General features: G+C 43.0%; 1 protein-coding gene across 1 annotated transcript; it reads left to right on the top strand.

Moving 5' to 3' along the window:
• The first annotated feature begins 3296 nt into the window (after positions 1-3296).
• Nkapl (NFKB activating protein like) lies at positions 3297-8060 on the top strand. Its single transcript, XM_016007328.3, has one exon. It carries the CDS (start codon positions 3462-3464, stop codon positions 4674-4676), a length of 1215 nt encoding a protein of 404 aa, XP_015862814.1. The 5' UTR covers positions 3297-3461; the 3' UTR covers positions 4677-8060.
• The last annotated feature ends 8358 nt before the right edge of the window (positions 8061-16418 follow it).

The following is a 16418-nucleotide window of genomic DNA, read 5'->3' as shown; positions in this document are numbered from 1 at the left end:
CTGATTCTAGATTGTTTTTAAAAATTTTTTTATTTGAAGGATATTTTTAAAACAGATGTCCTGTCCCATTTCTATTAAGTGTCAATTTATTTTATTGTCTAAGAGTCCTAGTATCAGAGCTGTGTGGTGACATATGCTTATAATCCAAACACTTCGAAGGCAGAGGTTGGAAGATCAAGAGTTCAAGGCTAGCCTCGGCTATTTACTGAGTTTGAAGTTACTCTGTACTATGTGAGACTTTGTCTTAAAAAAATCAAAAACAGAGGGCTCAGCAGTTAAGAGTACTTGCTGCTCTTGCAGAGGACCTGAGTTGGTTCCCACATCCGGTAGCTCAAAACTGCCTGTAACTACAGCTATTGGGGAGGCCCCTACAGGCACTCGCTGATGTTATACACTCACACAGACACACACATAAATAAATAAAATCCTTTCTAAAAGAAAAAACAAAAGCAGGTATCGCTTCAGCAAAGCGTCATTCCTAAATTTTGACTTATATTACTTGGGGAGTTTTTCAGCTGAGCTTGTTGTACCCAGAGTCCCCCAAAGACCACCAAGAGACTGAATCCGATGAAAAGCCAAGAGTCTCTGTACTATTACAAGTTAACTTGGGACTCTCTGTCCGTCTGATGCAGCAGCAGAGCAGGAGAGACAATGAGTAGCAATGGGGCAGGGATTTTAAAGCAAGGGGGGCTTGGGTGTCTATAGACTATGAGGAACAGACTCAGGATTGGTTTATGTGAATGGCAATCATATTAGTAACTTTTAATTGGCTAAGGTTAGTTGGAGGTTACAGTTACCATTTGGGAGCAGGCCTGGACAAATTTCAGCCTTTGTCCTTGAGCTGCCATGGAGACTGGCTGGCGTAGCACTTACTGACTGTGGGGGCCGACTCAGGGGCCCAGGCTCTGTCCTTGACTCATGCACATAGCTCTAAGTTGGTGAGGAGTCCCAGACAGTAAACAATTGGCTGAACCTTGAGCAGTCAGAGTACGTGCAGAAAGGGAGCTACTGCAAGGACTGTGTTCATGGCCCTTCCAGAAACTACTTGCTCAAGTCTCAGGAAACTGAAATTGAGGCCTGATCTCTGAGAGAAGACCGAGCAACCTAGTATGGCGTCTGCTGTGTCCTTTCAAGCTCAGCCTGCTAGACTGCAATGACTGCATTTTCAGATTAGGGAATAATTATCTTACATGAAAGTTTGCCATTTCAGATTATAGGATGTAAAGTGGTCTCCGGAGGTAACTCCAAGTGAAGAAATGTCCTTAAATAAAGAGGAACCTTCCAGACTAATGTGTCTATATCTCTGGAGCAGAAGTCTGTGAACCTAAGTAAAACAAGACTCTGGAATTACCTTTTACCTATTTACTTATTTATTTTCTATTATCAGAAAGTTAAGCTCAAACTTTGGTTCTAGAAGCAATCTGGTTTTTGCTTCTAAGAGGGACAAACAGGATTGCTTGCTGAGTCACCAGGCACTGAGCCTTCGCCTATGTGAACACCAGGCATACTCCACCGCTACAGCAACACTCCCAATGCTCTTCTGCTGTTTGACGCCGGATCTCAAGTTGCCCTGAGACCCTGAACCAGCCATCCTCTTGCCTCCGTGTCCTTGGTTGCTAGGATTGTAGGCCTGCCACACCAGGCAGCTGACAGGTGCCTTTGAAGCTGGTAATAGGAGTAAATAGGGATCCTTCACTAAGCAGAAAAAGTGGAGGCAGAAATGAAAGTGGTATAGTGAGCCCCATGGCGGTAAAACACAAAAATCCAGAGGACGAGATGGATGTGATACAGAGTTCGAATCCTCTGAGAAAGACTCAACTACCCAAATTTAGATTAAAATCAAATGATTTATTCTTCCCCTTAGCAGGAAGGATGACTGCCTTATAACCAAATCAAGAGCCAGAGATGGCTAGGGGAAGCATATTTAAGGTGGGCATTATGATGATCTCCCTTCGATGGGATCCACAGCTGCATGGGAAAATTGCTCTGCTCCCCTTAACTGTCTCTCACTTCCGCTACACAGGGATAGAGAAAACTGCTTTGTTCCCTTTCCCACCGGGATAAGAGGGTTTACAAAAGCCAAGGCAAGCAGTTATCTCACAGCTCGCTCACCATTCTTTCATTCTTATCTCACGGCAGTAACATCATTCTGGGGAGGACTCAGGCCTCTAGGAGACCATGGGAATTTTAGATAAACAACTATTGAGGAGGTGATTGGTACAGAGTTAAATGTTCTTAGCCATCACCGGTGCGGTGATGAAAATTTATAATCTTAGTGCTTGAGTGGTGGAAACAGGAAGACCAGAAGTTCAAGATCATCTTCTCTGCCTAGCGAGCTCCAAGCCAACTGGGGCTGCATATGCTCCACTTACTAATAATAGAAAATAAGCAGGCAATGGTGGTGCACTCCTTTAATCCCAGCACTCGAGAAGCAGAGGCAGGTGGATCTATGTGAACTCGAGGTCAGCCTGGTCTACAAAGTGAGTTCCAGGACAGCCAGAACTACAAAAAGAAACCCTATCTCAAAACAAAAGACAATAATAATAATAATAATAATAATAATAATAATAATAATAATAATAAATGTTATGCCCAGATCACAGGAAACCCCAAAAGACCACCACAGAGACTGAATCGAATCCCACATGTAAAAGCAAAAAGCCTTTATTCTCTTCAAGCTCTGAGCTTGGTCCCTCTGTCTGTCAGACACAGTGGTGAGTGAGAGCAGAGAGCCCTGAACCCAGGCAGGGTAGGGTTTTTATCATAGCAGTGGTTGGGGTGAGCGGATTTCCAGGGTTCACGACCCTGATTGACTGACAATTGTCTAGGGGTAGCTGTAAAACAAAAACAGGTGTGTGCTATACTCAGGGACATCTGGCCACCTTATCTAATGGTTGGAATGTTTGGGATGTCAGCTACTTCCTCACACCTGGGTGGATCCCTGGGTGGTATCAGCTTAAGGCTTTTCCTGGATCTGGGTGTTGCCTGCCAAGTAAGCCTGTCACAGAAGCTGTGTCTGGACCCCTAAGCCTGTCATGGCAGCTGTGTGGTCAAGCTATTTTGGGGCCCCTCCACAATAGAAAATACATACATACGTACATACATACATACATACAGCAGAAGGACTCATTAACTCCTTTTGTTACCCTGGGGGCTCAATGGAGGGAATGTAAATCATGAAACGTGGAATGAGTGAGTCTCCCAGAGGCGGAAAAGGGTTCTTGAGCAGCCTCCCGGCCACTTCCGCTTCCGTCAAAGGCTCTGCGCCTAGGAACCGACTAGGACCGCTCTGGGCCACCGGGCGGAGTTGCGTCCAGTGGCAGCCGGCCAGGCCGTTCCCAGTGCGCAGCCCGCGCGCGTCCCTGTGCGCCGGCGTGCGTGGCAGTGGCGTGTGTGGCCGTCGCGCTCTCCGTGATGTGGCTTCCGTAGTAACCGCGCTGCTGGCGGTTTGAGGCCGGCCCATGTCGCCTGTGTCCCGATCCCGCCCTAATGAGGACCCTCCGGGCTCTCCGAAAGGCGGGCGTGGCTCGGGCAGCCCACCGTCGGCGGCGTCCCAGACTCGACGATCCCCTCGGGGAGGCGGTTTCGGCCTCGCCCTCGGCGGGAGCGAGGGGCTCGGGCCTCCGCGGGGTCCAGAGGGGCCCCTCTCAGCGCACGCCGTCAGCCGCCCCCGGTCTGGAGAGCGGCCGCCGCCGCTGCCGCCGCCAGGGATCTGCATGTTTGTCCCTTCGTCCTCCTCTTCCATCTGTGGCGGGCACCGCTACCACCACTATGCGGGAGACCGTTTGTGGGCCGAGGACCAGGAGAAGGAAAAGGAGGAGAGCTATCGGCAGAGGAGGCTGAAGGAGAGAGAGAGGATTGGAGAGCTGGGAGCCCCCGAGGTGTGGGGATTGTCACCCAAGTTTCCTGAGCCAGATTCCGATGAACATACCCCAGCTGAAGATGAGGTGAAGAATCTGAAGAGCAGCGGCTCAGATCTCACCAATGAAGAAAAAAGGACAAAGACCAGTCACTCGACAAAGAGAAAAAGGAAGAAAAGGCCCTCCAAAAGGAAACATAGGAAGTATTGTGATGATGACAGCAATTCAGACTCTGACGTTTATTCTAGCTCTGGTGGTGATAAAAACAGAGCTAAAGCCAGGAAGAAAGAGAAGAAAAAGAAACACCGGGCAAAACAACCCAAGAAGAAGAGGAGGACTGAAAAGGAGTACGGTGACGTAAGCTGCAAAGCTTTAGAAAGGGAACTGCCAGAAGATGCGTGGATGGAACAGTCGATGAGTGCAGATGGCATGGATTTAATAGGTCCAGAAGCACCCGTGATACATACCTCTCAAGATGAGAAACCCTTGAATTATGGCCACGCCCTGCTTCCAGGTGAAGGTGCAGCTATGGCTGAATACGTGAAGGCTGGAAAGCGTATCCCACGAAGGGGTGAAATTGGGTTGACGAGTGAAGAGATTGCCTCATTTGAATGTTCGGGTTACGTCATGAGTGGTAGCAGGCATCGCCGAATGGAGGCTGTGAGACTGCGTAAAGAGAACCAGATCTACAGTGCTGATGAGAAAAGAGCCCTTGCATCCTTTAACCAAGAAGAGAGGCGGAAGAGAGAGAATAAGATCCTAGCCAGTTTCCGAGAAATGGTATACAGAAAGACAAAAGGGAAAGATGACAAGTGAGAACTTGTTTGTTGCAATGCAGGACTTTTAATAACAAAGGTTTTGTATGACCAAAACAATAGTAAATGACTTTACCATTTACCAGTGATATTGTACTTACTGTGTTACTAAGTACCCTAGAAAAACACTTTTTGAGATGTCATTAGAAATTTTTACAAACATTGCAGGAAATGAGTAAAAAGGTGAATGTCACTCCAGTCCCTGATTTACACCCTCCCCCCCACCAAGAGCAAAGTGTCTTCTGTATCCTTCCATGGTTTTGTGCATTTACAAGGTACCTGCTACTAAATGGGAGTGTGTCCCACCCCATCTGCTACTGTGATTTTAACCCCCTAGCAAGAAGATTTTACCTTTTGGAGTCATTTGTCCCAGGAGGATGAAAAGAACTTGAGCGCAATAATACCCAAGGAGGCAAACATTTGGATCTATTTGATTCAGTGGACTGTTTCTGCTGGCTGTAGTTAACAGACTTGGTTAAAGACTGCGGTTTATAACTGAAAAGCCTGGGAAACTGTTTCCAGCATAATGTTAATCGAACTTAGGACTTTTCTCTATCTTCCTTTTCCACCCCTCATTTTCTTTAGAGTGGTTTCCCTTATAGAAAAAAAGAGCTGCCAACTCTCTTGAAAGAATATTTCTTTGGAAGGAGTTGGACATTTTCTTACTTTGATACAATGCTATTTCTTCATAGTACAAAGTAGCACCTTCAACTGCAGTACATTGTAAAAGTAGGATAGTATTGTTCTTCATCTGACCCTAGGCCAGTTTCCCTCTGCTTCCACTTATTGCCAATGGGAAGATCATGGTTTGGGCCAAAATGGGATGCCTATAGGCAAATTACACTGGTATACAAGGCTAATGATAACAATATCCTGGTAATCTGTTAATATGTACTGTTGCTGAAATTATTGATGTAATAGAACTTTCATAACCAGTTTTTTAAAGTGATGTGTTCAAAAATTCTGAACATCAGAGCCTAGTTTAGTCTGAAAATAGATACAAAAATATGTATATTGTGTTTATCTGCAATCACTAGCAAGTTGAGGTATTTTCTCCCAGTAGCAGTATCTGAGTTATTTCTGCTCTATGTATATTACTAAATGTTACTGAAAGTTTTATCCATTATTAATTTAAGACAATCATATTGAAGTAAGTTGCTTCACAGTAGTTTAAGATGTCATATTCATTTCCATATTTTTGTGTATTTCTCATATGTTTCTTTACTGAGTTCTTCTAGTGAATGACTTAGAGCCATCTTTATGTGAAGCATTTTAAAACAGGATCTGCTGAGACACTCTGGGGTTTCTGCAAATTCTTCATTAACTATAGTTAATGAAGAATGATAGAGGATAGAAGAGCTCACTGGCAGCCTTCACATTTTCCAAAGCACCATCATTTTAAGTCAAGTCCCAACTTCCGGTAGACTATAGTAAACATCTCCCAAAGATTGCTCTGCAGAACTACCTATTCCCACCATTTTAATACCATTTTTGTTTTCCATTTGTTTCGTCACAGTGAGAGGAAGTGTGTATCTTGTGTAGTTTCCCAAGGGCCCCACCCTCAGCTACCAGCACCCAGTGAGCACACCATAGGCTGTATAGTCCATGCTTCTTACCACAGTGCCACATTTGTATGTGATTCTGAGATCACTGCCAGGAAAGAATATTTCTGACTTGGTATCCTTAACAATATTTTGCCTCAGTTGGATTAGTGTAGATAACATATCTACTTAAAATAAGTACTGTTGCCTGATGAACAGAATAGCTTACCCTGGGGTCAGTATGGAGGCTACATAGGAGGACATGACTTTCTTAAAATGCCATGTTGGACAGGGAAGATAGACAGCCAATAAATGCCTGCTGCAGTTCTGAATTTTAAAATGTGTGTGTTCATAACATGTGCTGGTAGTTTTCAAAGAAAAGCTTGATTTTATAGGTCAAATCCTGATTGAAATGGATGCAGGTTTTATCCATAAATCAATATAGAAAAGCTGAAGATCCAAGGTGCTGAAGTCTTCCAAAGAGTAGATTAGGACCACCTAGAAGGAAAAAAACACTTATGGAGATGCAAGGAATGAGATGCTTGCAAAGCATGTGAAGGAAGACCTTGGAGTGAGCTGCACTTAAGATCTACAATAAGGCTTTTGTTGTCCATTGGGATGATGATATTTACTGACACCGATATCTCAGCACTACCAAAACTAACTCATCTCATTTGAGAAACTTCCTTTGCAAGGCTCAAAACACTAGTAAGCCCCATAGAATTGACATCATGGAGAGAGTTCCAGAATCTTGAAGGACAGTACAGTATGGAAAGACACCTTCATTCAGTGTTGTAACTTGCTCCAGGCTGCCCCAAAGGAGGTTGAGGGAAATAGTCAAAGCTGTGCACATTCCATTTATAGAAACTTTACCTCACTATAAACAGGGGTGAACACTTTTTTTCACTTAACAGTAAATAATGGAAAATCTAATTTTTAAATGATTTTGTAATTTCCATTGTATGTAAGAGTTTCTGGACATGTGGGACTCTTCTGACTTAATGTCAAGAGAAATGAACTCAAGCCAACAAGACCTGTTGGTTCATGACATGGGTATGAGGAGAGCACTGAAGAAAGTCTGAGCAGGCTGGTACCTCAGGCAGGGCCAAGGACGGTGGAGGATTTCAGAAGTGGGTCATGGTCGTTCCTTTTCATCAGCTGTGAGAACCAACCCTGAAAGGTATTTTCTCTGTACAGATACTTATTGGGTAAAGAGGAAAATAGTGTTTTGTGTGTTGTAAGTACTGTAGATAAATCTGTAAGTTAGCCTTAGCCACTGCCACCATGGAATTTATGATCAACTGGGGTCAAACTGGAAAAAGTTAATTACAAATTGCAGCACACTATGAAAACATATAAGGCTAGAAATCTAAGAAATTGGCTTCCCTGGGACAGTTACTAGTGAAAATCTAAATGACACATTTAATCTCCATACTTTTGATCTTTAGGTTAGGGGATACTGCAATGGTGCTTTCTGGGAAGACTGACAGACTAACATCACCACCAGCATTGTACTCTTCAAAAAGCTTTATGTCTTTGTTTTTCTGGTCAATGAAAGTGGCTTTTCACTGTTAATTTTATTTTCCCTCTTCAAGAGTAAGGTAAAGCATCTTTTTCAGTATTTCTGATTTTGTAGTTCTTTTCATATAAAGTATTCACACTAATGTTTGGCCGATTTATTTGGGGAATGTTGACTTCTTATTCATCATAAAAGCTCATCAAGTAATAAAAAGTTAACTTCCTATCAACTGTCTTGCACATATATCTGTCACTTTTCTTTTTACTTGGTTTTCTGATCTTTGTCTTTCTCGCTTGAGAAAATAAACCAACTGAGCAACTACCAATTTTTGTTTGTTTGTTTGTTTTGTTTTTCAAGACAGGGTTTCTCTGTGTAGCTTTGCACCCTTCCTGGAACTCTCTTGGTAGCCCAGGCTGGCCTCGAACTCACAGAGATCCTCCTGGCTCTGCCTCCCAAATGCTGGGATTAAAGGTGTGCACCACCACCGCCCGGCCCGCACTATCACTTCTAAGTGTGTGCAACCTACTCACCATGGGATGTTGCCATCATAGAGACCAGGCTAGAAAATCTGCCTTCAAAGAAATGTAAAATTTGGTTACATATCATATTTGCCTCAGGGGACTATGATATAAACAGAGAACAGCTTTTTCTTTGAAGTGATTTTTTTGAGGAATTATGTAATTGTGGGTTGAAGAATAAAAATAGGACAAAATGTCTAACATTTTGATAAATCATTAGAATCACACACACCTTCCCTGAGGCAGGGTTTAATTATATAGCCCAGGCTTACCTGGAGTCTTGAACTCACTCTATAGCCCAAGCTTGTAACCAGAGGCTTTTCTCTTTCCTGCCCGTCCTGCAGCCATTTCCAAATAATCACTCAGAGGCTTATGTTAATTGTAAATTCTTGGCTGATGGCTTGGGCTTATTACTAGCTAGCTCTTACATTTAACACATTTATATTAATTTATGTATCTCCACATTGCCTGTGGCTTACTAGTTCTTTCACATCTTGCTTCTTGGGCAGCTTGCAGCATCTGCTCTGTCTCTGCCCTTCTTCACCTACATCTTCAGTTCGAATGTTCTGCCTTGCCATTGGCCAAACAACTTTATTAACCAATGAGCGCAACAAATATTCACAGCATACAGAAAGACATCCCACACCATATGTAGGTAGTCTTGCCATCAACTCCCAAATACCCAGCAGCTGCTTCCCAAATTATCACACGGAGGCTTATATTAATTATAGATACTCAGGCTTATTACTAACTAGTTCTTAAACTTAACCCATAATTCTTATCTATGTTTAGCCACGTGGCTTGGTACCTTTGTACCTTGGTACAGCATTCTCATCTTGTTTTCTCTGTGTTTGACTGGTGACTCTCTGACTCTGCCCTTCTTCCCATCAGTTTGGCTTTCCCACCTAACTTCTTGCCCAGCTACCAGCCAATCAACATTTTATTAAACCAATTCCAGTGACAAATCTTTACAGAGTACAAGAGGATTATTCCATAGTACAAGCTAGCCTCAAACTCAAGGTGATCCTCCTGCCTCAGCCTTAGCTTTCAGAATCAGTTTATCACTCTGCTGATACAGGAAATTGATCAAGTCTCCAGAATTATGCTGAGTTTTAGTCAGTGTGGAGAAACTAAATTAGTGTCACTACTGCTGATTAACTTATAATTTGAAGCATAATTTCTCATAGACCATTATTTTATGAGTTCATAAAAATACAGTATTTCACAAAATATAAAAATCACATAAAGTGACCTAAAATAAGTGTTTAGTGGTAGGAGTGTGTGTGTGTGTGTGTGTGTGTGTGTGTGTGTGTGTGTGTGTATTTGATTTGCTTTTTTGAAGCAAGGTTTCTCTGTGCATTCCTGGCTCTCCTGGAACTTACTTTAGAGACCAGCCTGGCCTCAAACTCAGAGATCCACCTGCCTCTGTCCCCTGAGTGCTGGGATTAGAGGCATATGCCACCACAGCCAAGCAATTTTTTTTTCTTTTGATATCTCTAGCATTAGGCTGGAGAAACGGCTTCATGGTTGAGGGCACTAGTTGTTCTTTCAGAGGACATGGGTTCAGTTCCCAGATCCACATGAATGCTCACAGCTGTCTGTACCCCAGTTCAGGAGACCCAGTACCATCTTCTGTCCCCTTCAGGCACCAGACACAAACATGGTGCACATACATAGATGCAGGCAAACACACACCAAAAAAATCATTCTTTATGTATCTACATCACAGCGAAAGGTATTTCTGGTCCTTGGCTATAAACAGCTTGTTAAGAATTGGGCCTGGTAAAACATATATGTAATACTAGCAGCACTCAGGAGGCAGAGGGTCAGTACTTCTCAAAAAAACAAACAAGCAAACAAAAACAAAAACAACAAACAAAAAATACCCCACAAATTTGGCAAAATTCTTTCTTGATTTTTTTTTTACATTTATTTATTTTGTATGTGTATGTACATACAAGTTTTTGTTCTTCCTTCCAGAAGTGGGTTTCAGGGATTGAATTCAGTTTGTCAGGGTTGGCAACAAATGCCTTTACCCCCACCCCCACCTGCCACGGCCCCCTGAACCATCTTGCTGGCCCAGAGTTGTCAAAATTCTTACCTTAGGCCTGTGGCAGGTAGAACATCGTAACAAGAGAGCCTGCTTTTCCAAACCTGTCCCTGCCCCTTCCCCTAACAAAGCAATTCCAAGGGCTTCTGTACCACATCATCAGGAATACTCACAGCAAGTCTATCCCTCATTACCAATGTTCTGCTAGATTTGTGTGGCTGTGACAGATGCCTAAAGCAGCTTAGGAGTAGGAAAGATTTGTTTTGGATTACTTTCCAAGGTTTCTGACTTTGGGCCGTTGACAGGCCAGGGCATCATGGCAGAGAACACTTGGCAGAGGTATGTTCACTTCATGGCATCCAGGAGACAAAAACAAGTTGAGGTCCTAGCATGTCCTCAAGGGAGTGCCCTTGGTGACCTAGATTCTTCCATTAGGCCCTTCATGAACGTTTTAACACAACCCAATAACAGGCTGGGAACGAAGCCTTCAGCACATGAGTCTTCGGAGAACAAAAGACAAACCCCTGTATGTTCTAACAAGTTCAGCTGGATTTTTATGTAAGTGCTTTTAATACTTCACCATCAAAAGGGAGCGTGGGTTGACAGTGTATTTATTTTTGCTTTATACAAGACGTGTCCCCTAATTCTTACTTTACTATTTCCTCTTGGTCATAAATGCATACTGAGTTTTACTAAAAATTTTAGCAAGAGAGAAAGTCACCCAATTTTATTTCATTTGTATGATGACTTAAAGTTACAGATTTGGTAATGTTTAACTTTGAGCTAAATGTATTAGGTTCATTTGTAAGATTTTTATTATTTATGATAATTATGGGTTCCATAATTTTCTGGGTTTTACATGTATTTTTATTTATGTGTATATGTTTGTGTGAATTTATGTCATGTCTGTGTGGGTAATTATGGAGGCTGGAAGAAGGTGCTGGATCCCCTGGAACTGGAATTACAGGCACTTGTGAGCTGGGTTTTGGGAACTGAACTGATCCCTCCCCTTTAAGATGTATTTATTAATATGTATGTTTTTGTGAATATATAGCAACTTTCTTTTTAAAAATTCAGAGTATTGGGGGCTAGGGAAAACAGTCCACTTGATGAAGAGCTCACTGCCCAAGCATGAGAACCTGAGTTCTTACCTAACAGTGGTGTAGAAAGCCAGACATGGCGGTGTACTTTTGAATCCAAGCACTAAGGAGGCAGATCCCTGAGGCTCACTGGCCAGCCTGCCCAGCTTAATTGGCAGGCCTCAGGACTCGGTTATAGACCCTGTTTCAGAAAACAAAGTAGACAGCTCTTGAGGAACAACATCTAAGGTTGACCTCTGTTCTCAACATGTACACACACACACACACACACACATTCAAAATAGTGACTGAAATACTGCTGTATTATAGAAGTTGAGAGGACAGAAAACATGTGGCTGGCAGTGCAAGGTAGTGCCTGGTAGATTTATTTTTAGCTTTTTGCTAATTCTCCCCCACTGACTTGACTCTTCACATAATGGAAAGGAAGAATGGACTCTGCAAGTTGTCCTCTGACCTCCATTTGCATGCTGTGGCTCACATGTGCACACACACATACACAAATACTTGTATAAGACACACAATAAATAAAGTAAATTTTTTTTTAAATCTCCCTCTGGGTGTAGTATCGGTGACTATGGGGTCCGGCCCGTCGATAGTCCCCTCCCAGGGTCCTGGAAGAATCTACAACCAGCTGATAATTAATCTTTGATGAGATGAAATGAATCTATGTACACGAAACTCCTTAGTCCACATATTTTATTATTCTATGTCAGTTACAAGCTTATATTTGTTATGCCCAGATTGTGACCCCCCAAAGAGTCCACCGTAGACCTTTGGATGTCCAGAATGCAACAGCAAGGTTTATTCTGCAGATACAAGTCTAGACAGGGACTCATTCCTACACCCAATACAGTGAGGCAGGGAGGAGTGCCTCTTTCTTGGGGAAGTTAGTTTTTATAGGCAAAACCCATAAAATTTCTTAGAGGGGAGGGGGTTAGTATGGGTCCATCCTTGATTGGTCAAGTTTTTCCCGGGCCTGGACTTTATCTTATTTTAGCTTGTCTGTTTGCCTTGTCAGGAGTTTTACAACTTCTCTCCGGGGTCAGGTCTTGTTATCTCTGGAGAGGGGCATCTCGTGGTTAATTGGTTACCATCAGACATCCTGACTCTGTTCTTTTGTTCCTGGGGCTGGCGCCATCATTTCTGGGGACTTGAAACTGGCCTGGCCTAGATCACAGTCCCCAAAGCCCCCACTGAAGACTTTAGGTACAGAATGCAAAAGTAAGGTGTTTTCTAAGTTTACAAGTCTCCAGAGAGGCTCTTCCAAACCTCTCACTCACAGCAGGGAGGTGGGAAGGAGGTCTCCCCTTTCTTTGTGAGGCTAGTTCTTAAAGACACAGACCATATAATTTATTTTAACCCGCCTCCCTTTTTAGTCTTTTGGTCGAATATCCTGACTGTTTTCCAAAGTCCCTGTAGCAGATACAGTCACCTGGGGAAAAGGGGTCTAAGTTCTTATCTACACTTAGGAATCCTGGTTTAAGCTTCTCTTTGTCTGTAGGAGATAGAGTGGAGGGTTTTACTGAGGTATCACATATTCGGCTGTTCTTTTCCATATCATCTCCTCTCCCATCTCCTTCTCTCTCCTCAGCTCATTCTTCCTCATCTTGTTCTTCCCCATCTGGCTCTTCCTCATCTTCCATCTCGTTCCTCTAGTACTCTCTTTTAGCCCTTCAATCTACTTCTTCCCCATCTCAGTTTGTTTCTCTCAAGTTCTTACCCATCTAGTTCTTCCATTCTCTTTTCTCTTCTCTGTCCTCCTGTGCCCTGGAAGTCCTGGTATATATACACTTACAAGCAGTATTCCCTTAGAAGTGCAAAACCAGGCTTCCAGGGTCAAATGGAGGGGTGATAAGAATCACATAGGGAGGCAATAACCATTAATTATCATTTGCAACCCCAAAGGGAAGTGACCAATGGGGAAATGAATTAACTAACGGCTAAATTTGGGTAATATCTATGAAGAGGGCTCTTATGTGCTCAACTATAATCTTAAACGTGATTGGTAGAAAATGTTAAGAATCTATAAGTTGCTAGGTCAATGGGAGAAAATAAAACTGCCTTCTTTTATCCTGTGGCTCCTATCTGTCCAAGCTATCTGCCGTTTTTTCTGCAGGGTGGGGGAAAGTGTGCTCAATCGCTAAGCAACGTGTATACATCTAGATGCCTCTGGTGATAGTTAAAGGGAGACCTGGAACTAGAGGTAAGGTTTGGGAAAGGAGGAAGTAAAGCTTAATTGGCACATCTGCCAGGCCTTCTCAAACAGGTAGCACAGATGCTTAAGTCTGTTCTTAGAAAGTACGGAGGTATCTCTGATAAGGTACTTTCCTCCATCTGGGGATGGACCTGGCCAGGTGCTGTCAATGATGATAATTACAGGGATGCTTGAACTGGGGTTCTGGCTGAGCATAGTTGTTAGCGCACAAGTTATCTAAATATTCCTGGAAGTAGTTAGGTAAGGAGAGGTCTATAAAGTTAGTAAGGCTGTAAGAAGAGAGGGTATGAGCTAAATTGTGTAAAGCTATTACTGAACATCCACCTGACCTAGGCAGTGTCTCCTTGTGGAATTTGTCTTAAATCAGGAGACTTGCATGTGGGCTGTTATTACTGCTAGTCCTTGAAAGTGGCCAAGGGAGGTATCTGATTTCAGAGAAAACCTTTCCTGAGGCTGTTCTCCAAATACCTTGAATGTGTATGTCCAGAGAGTGATCAGTCCACACTGTTAGTCCTTCTTAGGGAAAAGTCAATTGGGAAAACTGTGAAGGCACACATGATTTTCATAACAGAATACAGCTGATATATAACAAGCCAAGTAACACCAAAAACTCCTTGGGATTTGGCTTCCTCTGGAGGAATTCCCTGATTCCTCCAGGTAGTGACTTTGCCATAACCAGCTGAGTTCTTATGATATATTCCTGTGGCCTACAGCAGTGTAGGACAAGATTAACAGCCATGGGGGTATCACTGAGCCCATACACTCCTTTCCACCCGTCACCTCCTGAATTAAAAAAACTCAGGGCCATCTTACTAGGAAGACCACACAAGAGGGCTGATTCCCTTAGCTACATTTTGCCCTTCTTACTTTTGCTCTAATTGGGCAGGCATGCAGGCCCTGCTTATCCTCTCAATCCGACTTGAGCAGGCTGGTACTGGATAAGGGCAGAAGAGGAAACTGGATGCCTGCATCAAAACAACTGGTCAGGACTCTTTCTCTAGCCTCGAAGACAACTGGAATTTAAATCGAAATGGGCAGCAACATTCAGAAAGATATTGAAGATGTATCCACAAAGGACTTAGACAGGGGTCCCAAATCTGGGACTGAACAGAGTTCTGATGTTATAACAAAAATCCAATGAAGACAAAATTCTTGAAGCAACTTTATGAATTGTGTCAGAAATTGCCAATATGGATTCTAACCTGCTGGAAAATGTCATGATTGTGAGTATGATCTAGATTTCACAAAGTATCCCTGGTGTTAGAAAGAAATTACAAAAGGTAGGTTCTGGAAGAATGGCGAGGTTCCGACTGAGGTAAATCCTGAGGTCTGAGCATCCGAGGAGCTAAGGGCCAATGGTACAGTGAAGGAATCAGTCTGGTAATTTAAATTTTCTTGCAGTAGGATTTATTAGGTTATTTTCTGAAATCAGACTTATTGGAAATACACCCACACATTGCCAATAGTATCACTAATGGAGAAGGCCCAGTCTCATGAGTGCATTTGTATAGACCTCAAGGCCATTCTTGATGTTTTGCCAACTATACACTCGGCCCTCCTTTCCTAAGGCAGTCTGATGAACCACATTCCCTGAGACGACTCCCATTATTATTATTGGAATTGGAAGATCCTTTTCATTCTTCAGTGGTAAGACCAGACTCAACAATTTACAACTCTAAATTGTACAGCTTAGTACTTTGGGGGATTCGGTGGGGTGACTTAGAATTCAATGATCTTTGGAGAGATACTGGGTCAAGATGTGCCAATTGTCTTGTGTGTGTGTGTGTGTGTGTGTGTGTGTGTGTGTGTGTGTGTGTGTACTGATTCCTGCAGGGGGTCAGAAGAACCACTGGATCCCGGGCAGCTGGAGTTCCAGGCTGTTGTAAGCTGAGAACCAAAGTTGTGAACTGGGTCCTCTAGAAGGAGCTCTTAACTGCAGGACCATCTATCGAGGATAAGATTTAAAGGCCTAATATTGCAGGGAGGCATGTTACAGCATGCCATTCTGGTAACTAGAAACTAGGAGACTTTAAACCACTTACTAGGACTCTTAGCCTGCAAGGCCCAAATCTGTCAGAAGGCTGAGAAATTATTGGGTTTCCTCCTCCAACCTGGAAAGAGGAGCCTGTTTGGAAATCAGTAACAGACAATTAGACAAATGGAAAAAAAACTATTGCAATTCTCAGGCCATTAAAAGTATTCCTAGGCATGGCAGATTATTGTAGAATTTGATCCCAAATTTTGATCTCACAGCTAAACCCTTTATGAAGTTTTGAATGGACCCAGGAATATTTGTCGGTTTTTGAACCTTTAAGAAGGGCATTGACATCTGCTCCTGCTGTGAAAATTACAAGCTTGCAAAAGTCTTTTCGGTTATATGTTCATGAAGAGGGTAGAGTCCTATTGGGAGTTCTCACTTTGATGATTGGAGATGAACCTCAAACTGTAGCCTATTTATCAAAGTAAATGGATAATAATGGGGAATGATGGGAAGAAGAGGGTGGTAGGGGACTTTGTGTTAGACACCATGGGAAGGACTCTGCACTTACACAAAATGGTTTGTTTGTTCTGAGTTAATCTGCACACAAGCCATCTTAATGCCCTGTTTGTTCTGAGTTAACTCTACATCCCATTGGTCTGGAAGACTGCAGCACTCGTATCTGACACCACGGGACATTAACCAGACTAAAAGAATTGTTGGGTGCCCGGGTTCAGAAGTCAAGCAACGGGGAAGGCGCACATTGACGTCTTTGGAACTCGGTAGTGAAAAGGTGAGGAACAAAGAATAAGCTTGAGCACT

This window comes from Peromyscus maniculatus, chromosome 5, assembly GCF_049852395.1.
Source record: "Peromyscus maniculatus bairdii isolate BWxNUB_F1_BW_parent chromosome 5, HU_Pman_BW_mat_3.1, whole genome shotgun sequence".
In the NCBI taxonomy this organism is placed as follows: domain Eukaryota; kingdom Metazoa; phylum Chordata; class Mammalia; order Rodentia; family Cricetidae; genus Peromyscus; species Peromyscus maniculatus.
Note: the sequence above shows the minus strand (reverse complement) of the source record. Positions and strands in the feature narration are given on the sequence as shown.